Source organism: Taeniopygia guttata, chromosome 7 (assembly GCF_048771995.1).
Source record: "Taeniopygia guttata chromosome 7, bTaeGut7.mat, whole genome shotgun sequence".
NCBI classification, from domain to species: domain Eukaryota; kingdom Metazoa; phylum Chordata; class Aves; order Passeriformes; family Estrildidae; genus Taeniopygia; species Taeniopygia guttata.
The window spans coordinates 11132129-11153863 of NC_133032.1; the positions used below are offsets into that span (position 1 = coordinate 11132129).

The window sequence follows — 21735 nt, forward strand, 5'->3', positions numbered from 1 at the left end:
TCTTGCTGCTCGCTTTTAATCGTGTTAATGCTACAGATGCTGCCAGTGCCTTTCTGCCTGGCCTGAGGGCTTTTGCCAGTTAAGTCTCACAACAGCCTTGTGAGGTAGGTGAGTGACACAGGTGGACACCAAGCAAGGAGACCCAGGTCAACATGCAGGTTCTCTTCCTTCTGACCTGGAGATTTTGTTTGTTTATCCCAAATTCATTTCCACATACTGTTGCAAAATGCTCTCTGCTCCAGGCTGACAGCACTGAGTCAGAGAGGGCCCTTACTAAAGCACTGTTCCCAGGGAAAAATCCCTTCCCATTAACACATCTAGCATTTGATCAGTGTTATCCAAGTCCTCACTCTGATTTCCATGGCTGAATTCCCATGCTCCAAACATGGCACGACATTTCTGCTGAGAGTAATCCTGTCTCACCAGAGGAAGCCAAGGAGCTTCAGCTGCTGTAAGGGGCAGAAATCTTCCATGTTTCTTTCAGGACACAATCAAATGCCTTTCTTGGAGCACAGCAGTTTCACCAGTGAAGGCAGGAGGCAGCAGAACAAGCACCAATTTCAGGTAAAGTTTGCACCTTTTCACCCAAGTGTGGGCAGGATATTCCCCCAGAAACCAGCTGAACAAGGACAGAGGGAGCACTGAAGGAAAATTAGGGCTCTCTTCAGGGCACGAGTGCTCAGCCCTCATCTGCAGGAAGGCACAACATCTGCCTCTCAAATCACCCAGCCCAGGACAGGTACTGTAGGCTCAGGCCAAGGAGGGAGAAAAAAAAAAAAAGAATGATTTTAAAGTATTAGGCTTGAAAATAGACCAGGTGATGGAAATTTAAGCACAGAAGGTTCTTGGGCAGCAGATTTAACCAACCCCTTTAGGTCAAGACCAGGCATGGAGTAAGCAGGGCAGCAGATGAAGAGTTCTCAGTCAAGAAAGAGGGTAGTGCAACTTTCATGTGTCAAAACTCAGCCACACAGATGTACACTGGAAAATGCTCTCTTGGCATACACTGCTGTTGGTTTCCTGGGGATCTCACATCAAGTTCTGGCAAGTCCATTGTAGCACTGCTATTTTTGCAATTAGCAGAAGGAGGAAGACAGTAACAACCCACATGTGGGCACAAGAGGTGGGGGACAAGGCACAAACAAGTGTGAAGGAATCAGTATTGTCCAGGTGAGGCAGAGAGCTTAAACTAAGCCAGGCAAAGCAGGGATCCCTCCTGCCACTCAGGAGTGCCAGGGGAAGTTCTCTGCCTCAGCCCTGGTTGTAGGGAATAGGGAAGGAATTGAGAAATACCAGGGATCAACACCTTTCCTCCAAAAAGTGACAAACAGGAGCAAGAGGGCAGAGGGAACAAAGGGAGCAGGCTCTGGAGAAGACCCAACAAATTAATTTAATAGCATTGCCCCACTTCAGAGGCCTGGGATCACTCTTCATGGCTTCTAAATAGGACATCTGTGGAGCAGCAGCAGATGTAACTGCACCAAGTTAGTTTAAACAGCAAATCCTCATTTAAGCAATATCAGCTTGAAGATTACAGGAGGGTAAGCTGTATCCAAAATACTGGGGCATGTCTTCACTTCTGGGTTGTTAGAAGTGCTAAGAGACAGCCTGGCCTTGGAAGGGGATTCTGACACGTACAGGTTACAAAGCAGAGTACTCTCTTCTGAGGTTCCCCCAATCAGCTTCAGCCTGCACAGAAGCAGCTGAAAGACAGGGCAGAAGCTCCAGCTAAATATGGGCTTCCTGGAGATGCAGGAGCCAAGGTGAAGCCTTAGCCACCAGCCAGCCATGACCTGCCAATGTGTTGACTTAAGCTTAATTTGGGTGTCCTGGCTGGGACTGGGCAATGTTCTGTGTAATAAGGATTTGCCTGGCCAATCGCAGCAGTTGAAGAGATGCTCTGAGAAGTAGTGGGGGACAGAGCAAGTGGACCTGAGCTCCAAGATACTGCTCTGGCACTTGGCACCACCACAGCTCCACTGGCTTCCAGGGAAGGTCTTGCCATGCTTTGGCTCTGCCATGGCACCATGCTGAGCTCAGATGCTTTGCTCTGTAGGTGTGCATGTTTCTTGGCATTTCACTTACAGGGACAATAGCTGCAGGTCCCCAAAGCTACCTCTGTCTTCTGGGTCCTCTGAGACCAAGGCTGATACGATCTGTCAAGGTTCCAATGCTGGTAACAACCAGCTGCTCATGCCATGATGCTTTACACTGCACATACCCTGGTGACACTGCCTGTCCCATGTGCCATCTGACTCCTCCCTTCCAAGGGTACAGTATCTGCTTGCTACTGCTTCATCAGATCCTTCATTATTCTCTCCAGAAACAGCCCTTTTTTTCCCCCAGCCCCTCATCATTCCTGCTAGGAGCCACTCTCCTTCTCAAGATGGGCTTCTCGATGTCCACTGGGCCTGAACGCCCCTCGCCCTCTTGGTGCTCTGGGGTAGGAACCACGCTCCTGAACTCTGGACCTCTCCCACCTTCCACAATCCCAGGGCCTATGGTGGCCCTGCCAGTTGGGGACAGCTTTGTGGTCACTGCGGTTGAACATCAGGTTCTCCTTTTTCCTGCCCCGGGCCTCAGTCCCCTCCTCTGTGCTCCATTTTTCCATGTCAAGGTGCTCCTCTTTCAAGTCCACAGTTTCTGCTGCTGGTGAGGGGTCTTCATGGCGCAGCTCCCTTCTTTCAGCCAAGGGAGCAGCCCTGCTTCTACTGGGAGGCTTTGAAAACTCCTGGCTGTGCCGTCCAGCAGGTCTATGCTCTGCTCTCTGGCTGAAGACCCTGGGCCCCCTGGAGCTGTGGAGTGGATGACAGGCTTCCTCTCCTGGTTCCTGCGAGCTACTGCACAGCTGCCTGCCCCGGCCTCTGGAGCCTGGCCTCTCCCCTCTGTACCTCTCCCTCTTGCTCAGCTGCTCTCTGGGCACAGCACACCTCTCAGGCTGCCCGGGTTCCACCCTGGCCTCTGATGCCCCCGCTGGCTCGGGAGCCAAGGCTTGGCTGGGCGGCTGGGGCACGTCCGCAGCACGGGCACTCACCGACAGCTCAGAGGCAGCGGCTGCTTGGCCTGTATCCACAGCAGCTGGAGGCTGAAAGAAAAAATCCACTGGTTAAGAAAAGGAGAGGGGTGTCCCACAGCAGATGACAGTGCTTGGTCCTGTAGCCCAGAGCCCCCTCAGAAGCTCTCTGCCCCCAGTGCCGTACCGCCTGGAGGCTGATGAAATATCGGTTCCTCTCTGCCTCAGGGTCGATGATTCCCCCTTTCTCTTGTTGTCTCTTGAAAATCAGGCGCAGTTCTTCCTGGTGCTGCAGCACCTTGGCATCTGGCCTGTATGGCTCCTGAGCAGAAGAAAGCAAGGCAAGGTAAGGGCTCTCTCAAGACCTAGCATGGGTAGGCAGTGGCAGGGCTGGGAGCTACTCCCCAAACCCTTCTTTGCACAGTGCCAGGCAGCCTGCTTCCTTCTGCCACACTGACCAGGTCTACAGATGAATGGGAAATCCCTGAACAGAAGCTGAGCATCCCAGTGCAGACCCACTGTTTCTGCAGTGTCTGCCTTGGGCCATCCTGCTGTGGGGCAGGATGCAGAGCAGCTGCTATCAGGTCACTCTCCTGACCTGATTGTTTCCCAGTGAGTGCAGGGATATTCCCCATGGCAGAATCACCTCTTCCCTCAGCACATCTGCTCAACTCAGGGCTATCAAATGGAACCTGCTCTGTGAGCTGCCCTTTGAATAGCCAGTCTAGGAGGACCTGATAGAGAGTGTGCATGCATTACAATGTCCCAGCTGAAGCTACCCAGTGAGGAGGCACAGCTGGGTAGGTGAGCCCCCATCTCTTACCAGAGGGTGCTGCGGGGGCGGTGCTGCCTTCAGAGCACAGAGATCGTAAACCAGGGTCTCCCGGCAGACAGGGCACTGCACACCAACTTCCTGTGGAGAGGCAAGAGATGATAGCAAACCCTGTCTGTGATCCAGCTCATGCACTGCCCCATAACCCCACCCTGGAAGTGAAACAGGATTGTCTTCTTCACTCTTCTGCCAAGGTAAGGAAGCCTAGAGGGGTACCAGCAGCATGAAAGCAGCCTGGTGTCTCAACAACTGCTGTGGAAGGTGTCTCCATATAAGACATGCTGGGATTTGTGCTCCAGCAGCTGACTGCTTTACAAAGCACCCCTGTCAACACATATGGCTTCAGCCCGCAGCCTAGGATGTATTTTTTTCTGCTCCAAAGTGTAGTGTGTCATCAAGGCAGCACCTCTTTGGAAGGGTTTGTAGGAAGGAGCCTTTGATTGTTCCATACTCAGCTGTGCTGTCTGCTCTGCAGCTGACAACTGTTCCAACCCATGCTAGGCAGGTATTATCACCCCAAAACACAGGTGATTTGTGTTTACTCTGCTGCAACCCCCCACAGTTCAAGGACTAGGACTAGGGAAGGAGTGAGCCCTTTTTTCTAACTTCTGTGGTTGCAGAAGTCTAAAAATGCAACTGCCTTACCCCCTCACACAGCAGGCACTGACCCAGAGATTCAGTAAACCAATTTGTTTGGTCAGAAAGGGCCCTTGGAGATAACTTAGTCTAATCCCTGTTGATTCTCAGCACAGGCGCCATGCGCCAAAGAGGGTGATACAGATGTTACAAGGGTCTGTGCAGGGGGCCAAGGAAGGAGGCCCAGTACCTGTTTAGGGGATGGTGCAAGGTGCTGCCCTCTCTCCTCTTGCTGCATGAGGATCTCCTCCTCCATGTGCTGGGCGTAGCGGGCCAGACAGTGGGAGTGGAAGTAGTGGTAGCACTGGGTCTTTGTGAAGGCTTCTTTCTCCTGTCAAGAGAAAAGGGCATCTTTGAAGGATTTCTATGCAAAGAGTTCTGCAACCACACAGTTGAGGTGGGTTTTCACTTCCATGTCAGTGGTATCCATTGGGAACTAGTGCTAGCAGAGCCACCCAACATCATCTGTTGGGTTGCACCTCTACTCCTTCAGCAATTACTGGGATGTTGCTTCTTGTTTCAAATGTTAGAAACACTCCTAATGTCAATATGCAAAGATTTTATGACTGATTTCTCTGTATGTGTTCCTGTGTAACCAGCAATCTTCCCACTTGATGTGTTCGCCTTCCTAGGCAGGTGTTGACTTTCCTTGCAATCCGGTAAGGCCTGCTCCCCTGTCCCCACAGACCTTAGCACCTGCATGGGTATGTTCTAGTCCCTCCTGACTACCTGTGTGCTGAACTCAAGGTGAGGTGTAGCCAACACAGGGAAGCTGAAATGCATCACCAACTAGCCCCAGAGCCTACGCTTCCCTGGAAATGCTCCAGCATCTCTTGCTGCCCTACATCTATTTTCTGTAGAAGATTATCTAGAAATTTATGGGAAGAGCAGCATGTATTGCACTAGGAAGGGCCCTGTGCAGAATAGGAGGCAGTGGGCTGCTGGTGTACATCTTGGTCCCAGGCTGATATCCCAGTGTCAGACTTCCTGTTCTCTTGCCTCACTTCCTAGTCAGTTTGTGGGGTCAGGAGACACATGCCTACCTGGAATCCATAGAGGCAGATTACACACTGTCCTTGAGGAATATTGTTGTCAGTGAGGATCTCCTTTCCCTTCTGTGAAAGCATCAAAGCAAACGTTTTACTACTGGCCTGCCCATGGGCCCAGGGATGTCCCACCCCTTGGGAAGTCAGGGATCAGTGTCTGTGGCTGGTCACACCCAATCTCCTCACTCTCACCTCGATCAGTTCATAGAGCACCTCTGTCCCCAGCCTGGCTTCAGCAACACTTCTGAGGGTCTGGGAAATCCTACAGCAAAGCAGCAGAAATCCTTAACACAAATTTAGACACACCTCTTCACTGTCCCACATACCTGCCATGATGACGGGAGGAAAAAAGGGAGCACTGGTCTTCAGGCTTTGCTTGGAGTACAGGATGGGCACACACGCACACACGTATTCATGTGCATTCCTGGCTCACCACAAAGCCAGTGTACAGGAAGCCTTAGTTATGACAGAACTTGCGGGAGCAGGTTTGCTGATAGCCTCAGCTTGAGCTCAACCAGCAACCTTTGATTTTGGTGAATCCCAGGTTTTGTTTACCTGACAGCAGCCCCTGAGGAGGTCTGTTGGGAGCCATGTCCTCTCGTACTACTAGCAGGCACCAAGGTCTCTGCACACATTCCACTGTGCCAAGGGCCAAAGCACAAATACAACAACGGGCTGCCCAAGGACTTGGATCAATCCCACATCTGTCAGGGCAGGACCAGCAACTTTCAAGGCCCCAGGGATTCAAATAACATTTGAGGGGAACCACAGGGTAATAACCACAAGGTGGACCTCTCTGTGTCAAATTCGGCACCAGCGGCTCCTGAGAGATTTAGGAACCTGTATCCATATGTTAACCAGACACAGGAAGTCATGTGAATTAGAGAAGGCTTGTCCATCAGTTCTCCCTCCTGAATCTCTGGAGGAAAGAATTGCCACTCACTTTTGAATTTGCTCATCTGACAGCCCCCGCGGATTCCTGATGGCGATCTCCGGAGCTTTATCAGGATACTAGGATAAAAGAGAAACAGCCAAAGCACAACAAGGAAGGTGGAGAGGCCCGAGGCTCGGAGGTGCAGGGGCGCGGGGGGCGCGGGCAGCCTACCTGCGGGGGCACGGAGAGCACCAGGGTGAAGCGCACGTACTGGGAGTCCTGGTCCTGGGCCGTGGCAGGGTGCAGGGTGATGCTGATCTCCCAGGGCTCCCACCTGCAGAAGGGGCAGGTCGGGGTGAGGAGGGCGGCGCGGGGCCGGGCCGGGGATGGGGAGCGCGGGACGTACCTGCCCAGGCCCCGCGCCACCTGCAGCTCCTCCAGGTAGATGGACTCCAGCACCTCCACCTCCGGCGGCAGCGCCCTGCGGGAACCGAGCAGGCGGGGTCAGACGGCTCGGCGGGCTGGGGGTGCGGGACAGCGCGGGTGCAGGGGCCGGGAAGGTGCGGGCACGTGGGAGGGCGCAGAGACCGGGGAAGGTTCGGGGGCTGTTACCAGTCCGTCGCCTCCGCCTCCCCAGCGGCCGCCGCCATCTCGCCGCCCGCCCGGAAGCGGAAGCGGCGAGCCGGTTGCCAGGAGACGCGGCGGCGGCGGCGGCGGGCCCGGGCGGCGGCGGAGCGGGGCGAGCTTCATCCCGCGGCGGGATCGCTGCCACCGCGGCGGGATCGCTGCCACCGCCGCTCGGGGCTCGTCCTGCCTTGGAGCCGGTGGGTAGGAGCAAAGCCTGGGGCGCGGGGGGACGACACTCGCCCGGGGTGCAGCCCCGCGAGAGGGGACGCGCTGCCCCTGGCTGGCCTCTTTGCCTCGCAGCTCAGCGGCCCCGTCCCGAGCGATGGAGAACTACCACATCCTGGGGCTGATCGGCGAAGGGTCCTTCGGGCGCGTGTACAAGGGGCGCCGGAAGCACAGCGCCCAGGTGAGGGGACAGGGCTGGGGCTCTGCTCTGTGTGGCCCGGGCTGATTTCTGGTGCCTCTCGGCTTCTAAGGCTCTGCCAGGATTTTGGAACTCGGCATTCATTCGGCTTTCTGCTGACGTTCCTGACCAGCTCCAGCTGGCACTAAGTCATCGGGGTTCAAGGGACGCCAGGAGCGACTTCAAGACCTCAAAGTAGAGCCAGCAGTAAATTTAGATCTTCTGAAACCCCCAAGATAAACGCCCCATAGCTGATGCCTGACTATTACTAGGATGAATCTGTTTAACTCTTATCAAATTGAACCTCCCTCCGTTTCAATTTGTAATTCCCGTGTCGTCCTCCCACATGTTTCAGTCCCCTCACCATCATGGGCCTCTCTGCTATACCCATTCCCTCCTATTGATGTTCTGGGCCAAAAACCTGGCCACAATATTCCCAACATGGTGCACTAGGTTAGAAAAAAAGGTCAGTAATCACTTTGCTGCAGTTCCTGCCTGTTGATACAGCCCAGGGTGCTGCTACTGTTCCTCATTTCCAGGGCACACTGCTGGCTCATGTTAGGCCCGCTATTCACCAGCATCTTGAGGTCCTGTCCCATGTTTCTGAAGTTTATCTGTGTTCACTGATTACATTTCTTTGCTTTAAATGCCAGTGTGAAAAGAGGTGGGAGCATCAGTATTGATGTGTAAGAGCCTAGGGAGACCCCTAGGTCCAAGGGCCCAGTGAACAAATGTCTGTTGTCTGTGTTCAGCTGGAACCCTGTTTGGGTTAAAAGCAGCCTTTGCCAGGGTGGGTCTGACCAGGAGTCTGGTCTGATCCCAGCTTTTCCTGCTTTGAAAGGTGGTGGCCTTGAAGTTCATCCCCAAGGTGGGGCGGTCTGAGAAGGAGCTGAAGAACCTGCAGCGGGAAATTGAGATTATGAGAGACCTCCATCACCCTAACATCATCCAGATGCTTGACAGCTTTGAGACTGCTAACGAGGTGAAGGGGATTACTCCAGGCAAAGACTTTTGCTTGACTGGGGCAGGGGAACAAGGACTGTCCCCTGCTGTTGTAGGGACATCTTTCTCAGGAGATACCGGTGACTTCATCCCAGGGTCTAGTTTGTGTTTTTTCAGAGCTCTTTAGTATGTGCCGTATGGGGAGGCAACACCTGTATGGGCTACACTAGGTCATATGCAGAGGTGAAGGAGCTGACCAGGGGCTGTGTGGTGCAGGAGGAATGGTTTGAGATCACAGGATGAGGGTCACTCTTCACTCATCAGTCTCTTCAGAGACTGGCTTTTCACTGATTTAAACTCACATGGATATAATATAATAAGAGAGGATTGAAGACTGTCCTGTAGCACATGGGAACGTGAAATAAAGTCATTGGACAGCATTCAAAACAAGCTCAAGGAGTGATTCTACCCACTGGGCTTGGCAGTTCCATTCTGGGTTTGTCTTGTCCTTCCCTCTTCCCTTGTTTTTGCTGGTTGAGATATGGACAGCTTCAAGATCTCTGCCAGCTATGGAAGCTCTCTTCCATTCCAAGTCCCAGCCCAAGCTGATGGACTTTACATGATGGCACACCAACACCTCCCTCAAATTTCTTACCCTGCTTTGTTCTGGTCCCCAGGGCCTGATCTCACCATATTGTTCTTCTCTCCAGGTGGTGGTAGTGATGAACTATGCAGAGGGAGACCTCTTCCAGATCCTGGAGGATGATGGGTGGTTGCCTGAGAGCAAGGTGTGTATCATTGCAGTGGCCATGCAGTGTTTGCTGCAGTCTAGAGAAAACAGGACTTGCATGCCTGCAGGCAGAGGGTCTCTGCTGTGAGCCAGGAGTGTCAGGAGGGTGAGGGTGCCTCTGGGACTTTACCTGGCAGAGCTTCTGAAAAGGATCGAGAAGGGGCCAGGTTGGCATTGTGGGACAGTGGGGCCCTGCAGAGACCTCAGTTTCTCTGTTCCCTTTACAAGGGCCACAGCACTAGACTGCCATGGCTATTGGCCCACTCCAAGAAACTACTGGCCCACAGCTGGGGATGGTCCCTGCCCCAAACAGGACAAAAGTAGAAGTAGTGTGGGAGCCAGGCTGTAAGGGACCTAGCCCCTGTGGTTGTGCCAGCGGGTGGCACCATGGGACACAGGGTGAGGCTTCTGTGTCTCTGGCAGATCCAGACCATAGCTGCCCAGCTCATCTCTGCTCTCTATTACCTGCACTCCCACCGCATCCTGCACCGGGACATGAAACCCCAGAACATCCTGCTGGGCAAAGATGGTGTTGTCAAGCTCTGTGACTTTGGGTGAGTGCTGGAGGCCAGCTTGAGGGGAATGCTGGTGCTTGGAGCAGCCAAGGGGTTTCCTGAGTGCTGTAGAAGAGGAGTGGGGGAGTGCGGAAGGGGGCCTGGGTTCTGTGCATATTTAGAAATCAGGCAGAGAGGGGAGATTTTGTCCTCCAGAGGAGGATAAACTCATAGGGAGCTCCCTAAGATCTGCAACCGATGTTTCAGCCTGAACTTGAGATCTGTACTTTGCTCTGAGCAGGTTTGCCCGTGCCATGAGCATCCACACCATGGTGCTGACATCCATCAAGGGCACCCCGCTGTACATGTCCCCTGAGCTGCTGGAAGAACGGCCGTATGACCACACAGCAGACCTGTGGTCTGTGGGCTGCATCCTGTATGAGCTGTTTGTGGGCACTCCTCCCTTCTACACCAACAGCATCTTCCATCTTGTCAGCCTCATCCTCAAGGAGCCTGTCAAATGGCCTGAGGCCATGAGCCCAGTGTTCAAGGTAAGGGCCGAGGCCCTGTCTGCAGGGTGAGGTCTGTTAATGCAGTTTTGGCCTCACCTGCTGCCCTGGTGGGTCACTCTTAGGTTTTATGTCCCCTAACAGGGACTTCAGAACACAGAAAAGCTGTGTGAATGAGAGCTGGACCTCCTGGAATGGGAATCCTTATCACTGTTATCAAATGTCTGCTGTCCATAAGCTGGGAAACTGGGTCCAACAGCAGAGTTTATTGGGTTGCGAAGGGAAATGTCTTGCCATCTGCCCTAAGCACTAGAGCTACTCCTTTCCCAGAGCTAGGCAGGAAAGGCAGGCCTCCTGGGTGCCCTCAGTGAGGGAGACTGGTGGGTACACTATGCTCACTGGCGGGTGCTGAACATGTGTCAGTGATCCTGCTGCTCCGCTGCTCTGCAGAGCTTCCTTCAGGGATTACTAATGAAGAACCCCCGCGAGCGCCTGTCATGGCCAGAGCTACTTTCTCACCCCTTCATTGCTGGATGGGTTACTGGTAAGTACTTACTACTTTTCCAAAACTGTCCAGGTCTGTTTCCTTCTACTACTGTCTGGAGACTGGGAGGACCTCCCTGCCCTGCTATTTTTCACTATCCTGGTCTATGCCTCTCTCCTCTCAGCTTTTTCCAAGCACTGACTCCTAGCTCCTGCTCCTGGTCTTGCTCTGGGTTCCTTAGGATTCCCCTGGGATCTCAAGAATGATCACACTCTCAAGAGAGAGCTGCTGCTGAAGTTCTCCTCTTGCCTCCCTAGTGATTGATGACACAGAAAAGCATGGGATTTCAAACCCCTTTGCCATCAAGTTATCTCCAGAGCTGCAGGCCCTGAAGGAGCAGCAAGTACATTCTGTGGCCCCCAGGAGCAGCCAGTCCAGGATCTTGAGAAAGGCCCAGAAGAAGATGGTTGAAGAGACACAGAAAAAGGTGGAGTAAAGTGTGAGGTTCCTCATGCTATGTCTCACAGTCAAAGCAAAGGAAGGACAACTGAAGTGGGCCCTGGGGGAAAACACATGAGTACATGGGTCAGGCTGGGGTGTCAGCAAACAACAAGGCAGGATGTGGAGTGCTTATGGTAGTGGAATCTAGAGGACTCATCTGACTGAGTAACCCTGCCCTGACCAAACTTCTTTGCCATCACCAGGGGCAACCGAAGACAGGTGATGCATTTATGAAGGTTTCTGCCAATGGACACCCCACACATAGTCCCAGAGCAGCATCACGGAAAGCAGCCCCTGAGGAGAGGGAGCCATTGGCTGCCTCCAATGAGAAGAATCCATGTCTCCTGCAAGGAAAGAGCAGCAGAGCAGAGGGGGAGTCTGAGGAGTCTCCTCCTATCCCAGGGAGAGAGAGGCACAGGCTGGGAGACAAGGAAGAGGGAAAGGAAAGGTCTTTCACTGACTGTACTGTTTCCTTGGCCAGGCAGCACGGCCTCTCTCAAGACTGTGAGTGGGAGTTGCTTGGAGCAGGTTCCCCTCCACAGCCTGGTGCTGGCAGGGCAGAGCCCTGCAGCAGGCACAGCACCGAGGCTATGGACCTGGAGAGTGAGGTAAGGTGGTGTCTTGAGTGTGGACAGCAGGGCCCAGTTTCCAGGGGCTGGTACAGAGACCCTGGGACTGGCAGGTTCTGTGGCACCAGTCCTCTCTCTTCTGTGGCTAGGAGTTGGAGAGTGATGAGGAGTGGCAGCACCTGATTGAGGACACTGAGCCCTCAGCCATGCAGCTGAGCGTGCCTCGGAGCCTCCTGAGGGACTCGGCTTTCCAGCACCGTGTCCAGGACTGCCTGGCAGACTCTGCTCAGCAGGTAAATGATGGCTGGCCCAGGCAACTAAGACTGGAGACCTGGATGCTGCCTTCTTTGTCAAGATTAGGTTGGAAACATGGAGAATCCTCAGCCCAGCCAGCAAAAAGGTCCTCTGCTTCTCCGGGAGTTGGAGCTGTCTTTGTGCACTTGGCTTGCCATCTGCTCCTCTGCTGTCCCCTGCCTGAATGGGTTGAAGGGCTGCTTCATGGCTGGTGGAGACACCAAAATTGCTGCTCATTATAAGCTCTTCTGGCTTCTCTGTGTCCAGGTGCTGGAAGGGATGCTGGAGGGAGCCTCCCATCTTCGTTCTGTGCTTCGTGTTATTGGCAACCTCCTGTCTACCCGGTGTGATGCTGAGCTGCTGGACCACTTCTGCCAAGAGCTAAATGTGCCTCTGTCCCTGCTGTGTCTAGCCAAGCAGATCCTGGAAAGTGGTGTAACCAAGCAGGTGAGTGTAGAACCCCAGGGAAATGTGGGCGCCTGCAGAGTGCTGGTGCTGAGGAGGCCCTGGTGTCCTGCTGGACCTGGTTCCTCTTTCAGGCACCCTTGAGAAGGGGGAGGTTCTGGTAGGGAAGGATCCTGTCGTAGAGTTGTGGGGATGGCCAGCAGACAATCCCCATTTATGGTTTCTTTCTGGATTCTGCAGCAGCCCTGGTGTATTGCTGTGCTGACAGACCTCCTCATGGTGACCAAAGTTTGTTTCAGTAGCCTAGAGGAGAGTGGGCAAAAAGACAGGTAGGGAAAACCTCCTGTTCCCTGAGGTCTTGTGTGGTCACTTTGGGGACATGGCAGTAAGTGGAAGGGTGGTGTTCATACTCTGCAGCTGGAGTTGTCTCTGTGGGGAAGCATCATGGTCTAAGCGCTTCATGCCGTATTTCTGTGCTCACAGAGGAGCATTAGCCTTGAATGGGATTAATTCAAGGAAAGGCACAGTTGACAAGTCCAGTTGTGCTGCCTGCTGGCAGCAGCTCACAGTGTGTGTGCTGCCTGCTCCATTAGCCAGGGCCATGTGGGCCTGTCCTCAAAGCAAGGGGCCATGTTTCTCTGCACTCATCTGCCCTTGCTGCCCCCCACAGCCTGCAGGCTGTCCAGGAGAGTGCTGACTGCTTCCTGGCCCTGCTGCCGGAGCTGCTGGCTGTGCCAATCGACAGTGAGATGAGACTCTGCCAGCAAAGCCTCCTGGTAAGGGTGCCCCCATCTCCCTCCTCCACACCCTCTTCCCCCAGGGACAGAAGCTATGTGGTTGTCAGTATATGTTTTGGGAATGCAGCCTGAGGACCCTGCTCCTAACTATGGGGTCTGATGCATTCTTGTCAGGGCAGGCTGTCTTCACCCACTGGGGCTTTTGCAGAGAATTGCATACAAAAAATAAGGTCTCTGAGGGAGCACCTTTCCTGGCCTTACCATTCTAGTGTGGCTTTACTGGCTGAGCTGATGGCAGGTGCAGCCCCTTGTACACACTCTGGAACAAAAAGTGTCACTTCACCAGACATACCCCTGGCTCTGCTGCCCAGAGTTCTGCTGCTGGGATTGTGCTGGGTGGGCACAGCGGGGTCTCAGCATTGGAGTATGATTCACACATGGCTTGGGCAGGAGATGCATACAGGCATTTGATATCTTCTAGCCTTTGTTTTCAAGCTGGATGTTTTAGTACCAGAGTCAGTAAGAGCAAAAATAGCTCTTGGGCATGCTCTGCCAGGCTGTGATAGAGATGAGGAGGGACATGTGCCTCCATGGTACACCCTCACTTCAGCAGCATGCAGCCAGATGTGGATCCGATACAGAAACCTGTCCGAAGTGGACATTTGGAGTTCCCTGAAGTTCCAGCATGAGTCCTTCTCCCATCTCTGCTGTCCTCCCACAGCTTCCTCCTGTGCTGTCCTTTTCTTTCCTCTCAAACTCAGTCTGCAGTAATGGCAACCCCTGTGTCTTCCCCAGTGCTTTACCCAGCTCTGTGAGAGCCTGGACATGACAGACACCTCTATCTCTGCACACTTCTACACCAAGCTGCAAGACGAGCATCAGCCCCTGCTGAACAGACTCCTTCAAGGATCCATCTCAGAGCAGCCTGCTCTTCGAGGTAGCAGTGGTAGCAGCTCACCACCTCTTCCTGGGGTTTCTTCTCCTTCCTGCCCTTGGGCTCCATCAGAGCTCTGACGGCCATTGTAGTGCTGTTGGCCAGGAGAGGGCTGAAACTTACCTGTCCAGACCCCTGCTAACTTAGGCTGTCTTCCCTCAATCCCAGATTGCACCCTCCTTATGTCACAAGCCTGACTTTTTCTCTCTTGCCATCCAACCCTACACTGCTGCCCCTCAGCACCTTTAGCACAATGACTCCCCAGCTCTGTCCCTGTGCAGGTGCAGCAGTGGAAGCCAAGTCAGCCCATGACCAGAGCCCAGGTGTGGCAGACCTCTTCCTGGCTGCATTGGCTGCTGCATGCAGCATGCCCCTGGAGAGAAACAGCTGTCGGGAAGCCAAGCAGCAGGTCAGACCAGCTCTCTGTACAGGGTGACGAGGTGTGGTCTTCATAGGGGCAGCAGCCCTTTGTAGGAGGATCTCTTCCTCAACAGTAGAGTGGAGGGCTGGGATCCTCTGGCTTTATTGGCTGCAGGGCTCATATTTGTGGGCTGCACCTCCCCAGCCAACAGCTGACCTTAGGAATCCTTAGGAATGTAAGGATTCTTGAATCAATTAAGAAACTCAAACTTAGGATCTGAACTGTGAAATGGGCTAGTAAAGAACTAGGTAATGTAGGGAAAACATGAAGAATTCTTTTATTACAGTGATATGAACTGGAAGAAATAGGAAATTGAAGGGTCAGTAAGAGGGAAAACAATTACAGGCTTAAATTTGATTCTTTAACGAGGGAAGTCAACAAGGAGGGAAGCAGAGGAGGAATCTTACCTTGTTCATCTCAACTCTGGGACTGTGCATCAAAGCCATGCTAGGTCATGGCAGATAGGCATCCCTTAGTAGACATAGGCAAGATGGAAGAAGCAGATGCTTTCTTTCAATTAATTGTTGCTAGCATTAAACTCTTCTAATCTGGGCAGTGCTTCAGGTGCCCAGAGTGCAAAACAGGCTGATTCCTACAGGTTGCTCACACGTTAGCTGAAAAGCTTATGGAAGGAGAGAGCCAGCAGCTTGCAAGACTGCTGGGGAGACTGGAGGACCCAGGCTGCTCCTTGAATGTCCTGAAGGTAATGGTCCCGTCCTTTTATCTGGCTCTGCCCAGAGGTGCCCAGGCTTTTGCTCTGAGATTAGGAGCATGTCAAAGAGGGAACTGTGACCTTAGCCTTCAATGGCTCCCATCTGCCTGGTGTCAATTGTTGAGTAAATGAACTTACGGTAGCCATGGGGTGGAACCTATCTATAGGGGCTGGTGCCATCTCTTCCCTCTGCCTTGCAGATCCTCTATGCTGGCTGCCATGCCTACCCGAACCTGTGCCAGCACCTGGGAAGGAGCCAGCCTCTGTGGGGTTCCCTCATGCAGCTCTTGAAGGGTGAGGTAGGACTGACCACAGCCCTGGTGCAGGGGTAGGAGTGTGGGCAAGCAGGATGCATTCCTCAGCACTGATCAGATGAATCTATAGTGGGGGTAGGAGTTTAGGGGAGTTCAATCTGAAGGGTACAGTTATCCTCCAGGGCCCTGAAACACCTCCTTCTCCCCTGCTGTGACTTTTGTTCCTTTGGTAGGTCCCTGTGGTGGAGGTGACTCAGGAGGCAGCCTGTGAAGCCTCTCTGTACCTGCTGGCCCTGCTCACTCTGCAGCTTCAAGCATCCCCTCCCAGGTAAGCAGACACTTTCACTCATGGTGGGAAAGGAACATGCCCTGCTCCGAACAGCACTCTGTCCTGAACACTGCCCAGAGCTGGGAACCTGGTCTCAGCTGATCCCTCTGATCCAGACATACCAGCAGAATGCTGGGCAGTGTGGGTGGGTGCTGGGGATGTGGTGAGGATGACCCAGTGCAGACAAGGAGGTGCTGTGAACCAGGGCTCCTCCTGAAACGCTGCTGCTTCCCAGCCATGTGGGTATTTGGATGCTGCTGTTCTGCATGATGTGAAGCTGTGAGAACATAGTGCTTTTCTCCTAGTCCTTGCATTTCAGGTGTGAAGAGATGGTTGCCCTTGCTGTGGATCTCATCACCCAGTCTCCTGCTGTGTCCCTTGTGGTAAGCCACCCCCCTCTGCCAGAGCCACTACTGAGAGCCTTGCAGACCCCTGCATCCCATTTGGGCCTTACTGTTCTTCACTCAGAGTGGGATGAAGCCAAGGGATGAAGGGTCTATAGTTACTGAGCAGATGGGAAAGTCCCAAAGGTGCTGAATTCTCCTTGTCCCACAGGGTGCTTCAGCATTTCTCCTGGCACAGCTCAGTCAGCATGGGATGCCTTTGGAGCTCAAGAGAGAAAAGATCCTACCAGTGGTAACAAATGCGCTGACTGCACCTGCTGAGGTATGGGATGGGGACAGGGAAGCTGGGGACCCATGCATACCCCACTGTAGAAGTGCAAAGATGGTCTCAGAAGGGTACAAATGTGATGCTGCTGCCCTCAAGCCCAGCACCCAGTTTCAGACTGTCTCCCACTGTCTTACAGCTGCAGCTCCCCCTGCCAATGGGTGCTGGTCTCTATGATGGGTTCTTTTTCCTCCTGCTGAAACTCCTTGAACAGGTACCAGTCTAGCCATCTCCTTTGCCTGGTTCCTGCCAAAAGGTGTGGTGGCAAAAAGGCCTGAATGCACATTGGTAACAAGGCTGAGGGAAACCAGGATCTGTGCAGTTTTGGCTGCACAACTCCATGAAAGTCACCTTGTGTCCCTGCAGGGCTGATGGGAGAGTGGTGGGTGGGGAGAGGTGATCCCTGGGCACACTGGAGTGAAGGAGGGCAGAGATGCCCTGGGACTGACACTACTGAAAGTGCAGCAGGACTGTTTACATGCCTGTAGACCATGTCTGTCTTGCCCTGACCTTCAGAGGACCATGGGACTGGCAGAGCCATGTATCAGAACCCTGGGGAGCCATGGAGTACCATGATGGCCTCTGACATCTGCCTCTCTGCCTCTAGGACGATGTGGTCTTGGAGCAGGGCTTTGCTTCCTCCGAGCTATGGAGCCTGGTCTGGCATTGTGTTGCTGTGGCGCTTCATGTGGACACCAACGGAGCAGCGCTGGAGGGAGACCTACCCCCAGCTGCTGGTCATCCCATAGCAGAGCCAGACTGGAACCTCCTCTCCCCTAAAGGTAGGATCTGTGGGACAGCAGAGCATCTGCCCTGGACCCTGCTTGACATCCTGCCCTCAGACTTGCCTATGTCTGTCCCTCTCCACATCTGTTCCCTGTGACCAGAGAACTCAGATGATTTTACTTGAGGACTGCAGTGTCTTCTGGGGAGAGAGGGCTGGGCTGGCCCATACTGTGCCCAGTTGGCAGCAGCTCAGCTGAGCTGGCTGTGGAGGAAGAAAAAAGGATGTCTATGCTGCAGGGAATGTCCGCTCTGGCAGATGCAGACCACCTGGGTGGACATTTTCTGAGTTTGGGCACAGAATCTCAGAATCTACCCTGGAACAGCCTTGAGGTAGCACAGACAGAAGTGAAGGAACTTTACAGCCTTCTCTAGCTTTGCCCTACTGCCTGCTGTTTCCCCTGCAGGAACCCTGTTATTCCTCAGCCTGGTCCTCAGCATCTTCACTCGTGAGTCCCACCAGTGTCTGCCTCAGCTCACCCAGTCCCATGGTGTCCTCATGCTGACACTGAAGAGACTACTGTCCCCTGGCTTCTTGGCATGCGTGGAACAGATGTGAGTTGTGGCAAGAGCTGAAATGGGCAGAGCTCAGCTGCTGAATGGGGCATGGACATGAGCACACCAAGGGCTGAGAAGTTCCTGACCTGGCACTTAAAGAGCCTCTCCTTCGTGGCTGGCATGGGGAATGCCCTTTGCCCCTTGCCCAGAGGTTTTTCTGATAATGTCTATTAAGCCCTCTCTCTTTCACAAATTCAGGCAAACAGGAAAGGATGGGGACCCTGAGGTTGTCCCAGATGTGGTCATCCGGGTCTGCCAGCTCCTCTCTTTGCCTTTTGCCCTGGATGTGGATGAAGACACCTTAGCACTGATATTGGAGGCTGTGAGAGATATGCAGATCCCTGCCCAGCTGCTGCAGGTACTCTCTTGGCCCTGTGTTCCTCCTTTCCCCCATACTGTGGTGACCCCTCCCTACATTGCAGTCCCCAGTGCATGGCACCACTTCACATCATGTTGGCAGCCCACACAAGGATGTAATTTGGGTGCTATGCAGCCCTTGGAAAAGCTTGACTGACTGCTAAGCTTGTGCTGACCTGCTGGCTGCCTTCAGCTGCTGTTTGGCTTGGCTCAGCTCACACTGAGCGCGGTGCACTCAGCAGTGCCGTTTGTCCTTTTGCCTTAGGTCTGCGCTTACCATCTGCCCTTCTCATTCACCGAGCTCCCCATGGGCCTCTTGTGCCAGCTTGTGGTGTCTGATACACAGGTCATAGACCAAGTGGTGAGGGAAGCTACTGCCTCAGAGCGCATTGTTGCCTTCTTGAAGTCTGTCTTGTTCTCAGACAATGTCATACTCACAAGTGACCTCCTGTCTATCTTGACCCACGTGGCCCGGGCCTGTTCAGAGCACCTGCCCTTTCTCCAGAGGATTCGGAGGGACCCAGATGTGTCTGACCAGCCATTGACCTACTTGCTCAGCCACAAGCAACACCTGATACGGGCCAGAACCTGCAACTTGCTGGGCAATCTGTTCCGCCACAGCCTTTCCCCAGTGCTGCAGAGACAGCCGGGTTGGCTGGAGAGGCTGCTGGAGTGCCTGTCGGACCCGGAGATCTGCGTGCGCGGAGCAGCCACCTTTGCAGTGGGCAATGCTGCCTGCCACGTGTCTTGCCCGGCAGGGGCCCTGGGCAGGGCCGTGCCCGCGCTGACCCGGCTGCTGAGCGACTCGCGGGCCCAGACGTGCTGCAACGCGGCCCTGGCCCTGAGCAACCTGGGCCAGCGCGGGGAGGAGCTGCGGGATCTGCTGATCCAGAACAGGGTCCCCGACCTCCTGCTGCAGCTGGCCTGCCAGGACCCGCGGAAGACAGTGCGGGAGGGAGCTCTGGAGGCACTGCTAGCCCTCAGCCAGCACGCCGGGATCCAACAGGTACCGCACGGGCTCGGCTTCTTGGGGGACCTGACGGAGTTGTGGGGACAAGGGTCAAGTTGGTGGGTGACTCCTGTCCCTCTCTTGGCTGTGCAGGTCCTGCTGTCCCTCAAAGCCACCGAGAGGCTGGCGGCGCTGGGCCCTGTCAGTCCCCGATCGCCTTCTGCCCGGCACCGCGACCTGCTCCTCCGCCGCCTCGCAGCTCTGCCCGACCACGCGGGGCCCGGCCCGCTGTCGCCGCCTACCGGCGCTGAGCGGTGATGCCCGGGCATGCTGGGACGCCACCGACGCTTCCTTCACCCTCCTCAGGCTCCAGGCGGCCCTTCCCTGCAGCCCGCGTTGTCCGGCTGAGCGGGACTGTAGCCGGCCGTGTTTCCCCCGCGGGAAGCCGGCCCTGGCAAATGCCCGCTCCTTCTGGAACCGCGCGGTTCCCGCCGCGCCGCCAGGGGGCAGTGCGGCCCCGCGCGGTGGCTGCCGGGAGCTGTAGTCACGTGGGCCCGCCGGCTCCCCATGGTAACGGCGGCGGCGGGCCCGGGCGGGCGGTGAGTATGGCGGAGCGGGGCACTGCTCCCCGTCTGCCTCCCTGGGCTGCGCCCTCAGAGTTCCCCCTCTGGCACCTAGGGCCCTTGTCCCCCCCGCGCTGCCTCCCCGGCCGCTCCGCCCCATAGCAGTGCCCGAGGAGGCGCCTCGCTCCGGCCCGGGCCCCCTCGCCGTGCCCGGTGAGCCCGTGGGGCCGGGGCGCGGTTCGGGAGCGCTCTGTGCGAGACGTGGCTGGGGTTGGCGGCCTGGGCTGCGCTCCGGCGCCAGGATAGAGCATCTCGGTGGCACCTTCGGCGTCTAAGGCTTTCACTTGGAGAAGTGAGACACACAGCAGCGAGCGGCAGGGAGGAAAGGCTGGCTCCCCAGCCACCCACGGCCCCAGGGGGCTTCTCCAACCTTACTTGGAGTATTAGGATGGAGCTGGGATCGACCAGGCCCGGGTGGGGTGCCGGGACATCTTGGCTGTCCATCCTTTCATTGGGGTCTTGGCTTGGCTGCTCTTGTGTTGTAAAAACGAGCCGTTGAGTCTGAAAGATGAAAGAGGTGAGTTGAGACAAGCCCGGAGTATTTCCTGAATGCCTCCAGGGTTTGGTCAGGGAGTGAGGAGTGAAGGTGTGGGGAAGCCCTGTGGCACTGTGCCAGCCTCCTGTGCAGCTGGGCTGTGGCTGTCTCATGGGAGGCAGAGTTCTGCCCCACAGCTACACATCAAACCCTGTCTACCTGACCCTCCGAGGATTGTCTTTCTTATTGTGGTGGTGTCCTCGTGGAATGGGCAGATGACATCTAGTGACTCCTGGATAGTTTGGGGGAATTTACAGTGGATTGTTGGCCTTATTATAGTTTTATAGAGTAATAGTTCCACAATTTTTACTGTTTGTACTCAGCAGATAGTAGCATTTGTCTGTCATTTTGTTGCTCTCTTGCTGCATTTGTTTTGTGTTAGGTAAAGTTCTTTGATAACAATTGCCCCCTCCCACACCTCAGTGGAGGGGTCCTTCTCAGGACAGCAGGGATTGCATTTCAAGGAGAGCTGAGGGGACAAATGTCACCATCCCCACAGAACAGCGCCTGCGTGGAGATGTCAGATCACTGACAGGCTGGGGACATTGGCTGCTGTACCAGCCTGGCTGGGTGCCACTCCTTGACATTTCCCAGGTTCCTGCCATGCATCAAGTCTGGGAGTATTTGGCAGCTTCTCACCTTGAGTCTGTTTCTTCTCCACTCCTGAGCCCTGAGAAATTGCTGTATGGAGTGAGGGTTTTGCAGTGGCTTCAGAAGAACTTTTCCCAGCCCTGTCAGGACATGGAAGAGTCCTCAGCACATACTGAAGGACAAATCTGGAACCTTTTCTTCTGATTGCAGTTATGTTTCAGTATGTGTTTTGAATTAATTGGGTAGTTCTTGTCTCCTTGCTATGTGTTGATATTTTATATTTGTTTCACTCACTCCAAATCCTCCACTTTTATTTTTCTACTAAATGCCAGTCTGTCTAAGATCAGATGGAGCTGTGCTGACTGCCCTCAGATCCTACATTGGTGGCCAAACTTCCCAGGTCTTGCTATGTAATTCTCTTTTCTCCCGTCATGAAGCTCAGTTGAAAATGCTGTCCCTTCAGTTTGGATCTTCAGGAATGGACTGTAGACCTTCTTGATGAAAGGATGTTAAACACCTCATGGTTTAGCTTGTTGCTTTTAACCCAGACTTGTTTCTCTACTCTTGTTTATGCTGCAGTACAACTGCTTCTGTTGCCCATGTGATAAAAAAGTACAAATCAGGTGGGAGCAAGGGCAGGCACTCAGCAGCTTCAGTGCTGGGGAAACAGAGCTGCATGATCTGCTGTTACTGTGCACTGCATCTGCTTCAGGGTCTGGGGAGTCTGCCAGGGAGAAAAGTTGATATCCTTTGATAGCAGTAGGAACTCCATGCTCTGCCCTTTGCTGTGGCCCCTGCACTGTCTACTCACAGCCAGGTCAGCCCTTCTGGGGTGAGTACTGAGCCAGCCCTTTATTTTAAGTGT

General features: G+C 54.4%; 3 protein-coding genes across 5 annotated transcripts in view; 2 read left to right on the forward strand and 1 right to left on the reverse strand.

Moving 5' to 3' along the window:
* On the reverse strand, positions 1 to 7105 carry RNF25 (ring finger protein 25). Its single transcript, XM_030278333.4, has 10 exons — positions 7014 to 7105; positions 6808 to 6882; positions 6633 to 6735; positions 6471 to 6538; positions 5720 to 5789; positions 5525 to 5596; positions 4672 to 4812; positions 3837 to 3926; positions 3201 to 3335; positions 1 to 3085 (listed from the first exon to the last, which is right to left on the reverse strand). Exons 1-10 carry the CDS (start codon positions 7049 to 7051, stop codon positions 2363 to 2365), a joined length of 1515 nt encoding a protein of 504 aa, XP_030134193.4. The 5' UTR covers positions 7052 to 7105; the 3' UTR covers positions 1 to 2362.
* STK36 (serine/threonine kinase 36) overlaps positions 6571 to 21735 on the forward strand; it is a 19109-nt gene continuing 3944 nt past the window's right edge. The window contains exons 1-26 of one of the 3 annotated variants that reach the window (XM_041717607.2): positions 6571 to 7225; positions 7329 to 7434; positions 8273 to 8413; positions 9084 to 9161; positions 9587 to 9717; positions 9959 to 10208; positions 10617 to 10710; positions 10968 to 11137; positions 11355 to 11759; positions 11870 to 12013; positions 12282 to 12461; positions 12660 to 12748; positions 13090 to 13195; positions 13952 to 14093; positions 14372 to 14499; positions 15110 to 15214; positions 15424 to 15522; positions 15711 to 15805; positions 16125 to 16188; positions 16361 to 16471; positions 16614 to 16688; positions 17082 to 17256; positions 17665 to 17812; positions 18014 to 18173; positions 18438 to 18533; positions 18658 to 18849. In XM_041717607.2, the coding sequence (XP_041573541.2) occupies positions 7351 to 7434; positions 8273 to 8413; positions 9084 to 9161; positions 9587 to 9717; positions 9959 to 10208; positions 10617 to 10710; positions 10968 to 11137; positions 11355 to 11759; positions 11870 to 12013; positions 12282 to 12461; positions 12660 to 12748; positions 13090 to 13195; positions 13952 to 14093; positions 14372 to 14499; positions 15110 to 15214; positions 15424 to 15522; positions 15711 to 15805; positions 16125 to 16188; positions 16361 to 16471; positions 16614 to 16688; positions 17082 to 17256; positions 17665 to 17812; positions 18014 to 18173; positions 18438 to 18533; positions 18658 to 18717 (3330 nt within the window). In that variant the 5' untranslated portion in view covers positions 6571 to 7225; positions 7329 to 7350 and the 3' untranslated portion in view covers positions 18718 to 18849. Of the gene's footprint in view, positions 7226 to 7328; positions 7435 to 8272; positions 8414 to 9083; positions 9162 to 9586; positions 9718 to 9958; positions 10209 to 10616; positions 10711 to 10967; positions 11138 to 11354; positions 11760 to 11869; positions 12014 to 12281; positions 12462 to 12659; positions 12749 to 13089; positions 13196 to 13951; positions 14094 to 14371; positions 14500 to 15109; positions 15215 to 15423; positions 15523 to 15710; positions 15806 to 16124; positions 16189 to 16360; positions 16472 to 16613; positions 16689 to 17081; positions 17257 to 17664; positions 17813 to 18013; positions 18174 to 18437; positions 19179 to 19274; positions 19721 to 21735 lie in introns of those variants that run through there. The other 2 variants (XM_030278315.4, XM_041717606.2) reach the window with 2 other exon arrangements.
* TTLL4 (tubulin tyrosine ligase like 4) overlaps positions 19728 to 21735 on the forward strand; it is a 26850-nt gene continuing 24842 nt past the window's right edge. Inside the window, exon 1 of the mRNA XM_072932073.1 lies at positions 19728 to 19897. The gene's annotated coding sequence lies outside the window, so the exon portion shown is untranslated. The remainder of the gene's footprint in view (positions 19898 to 21735) is intronic.

Coding starts and splice junctions, on each gene's coding strand:
- RNF25 (XM_030278333.4), bottom strand. CDS start 7,051: ATGGCGGCGGCCGCTGGGGAGGCGGAGGCGACGGACTG. Junction 5,790..6,470: donor TCAGATGAGCAAATTCAAAA/GTGAGTGGCAAT, acceptor GCTTTGCTGTAG/GATTTCCCAGACCCTCAGAA. Junction 4,813..5,524: donor TCTGCCTCTATGGATTCCAG/GTAGGCATGTGT, acceptor TTCTCTTGACAG/GAGAAAGAAGCCTTCACAAA.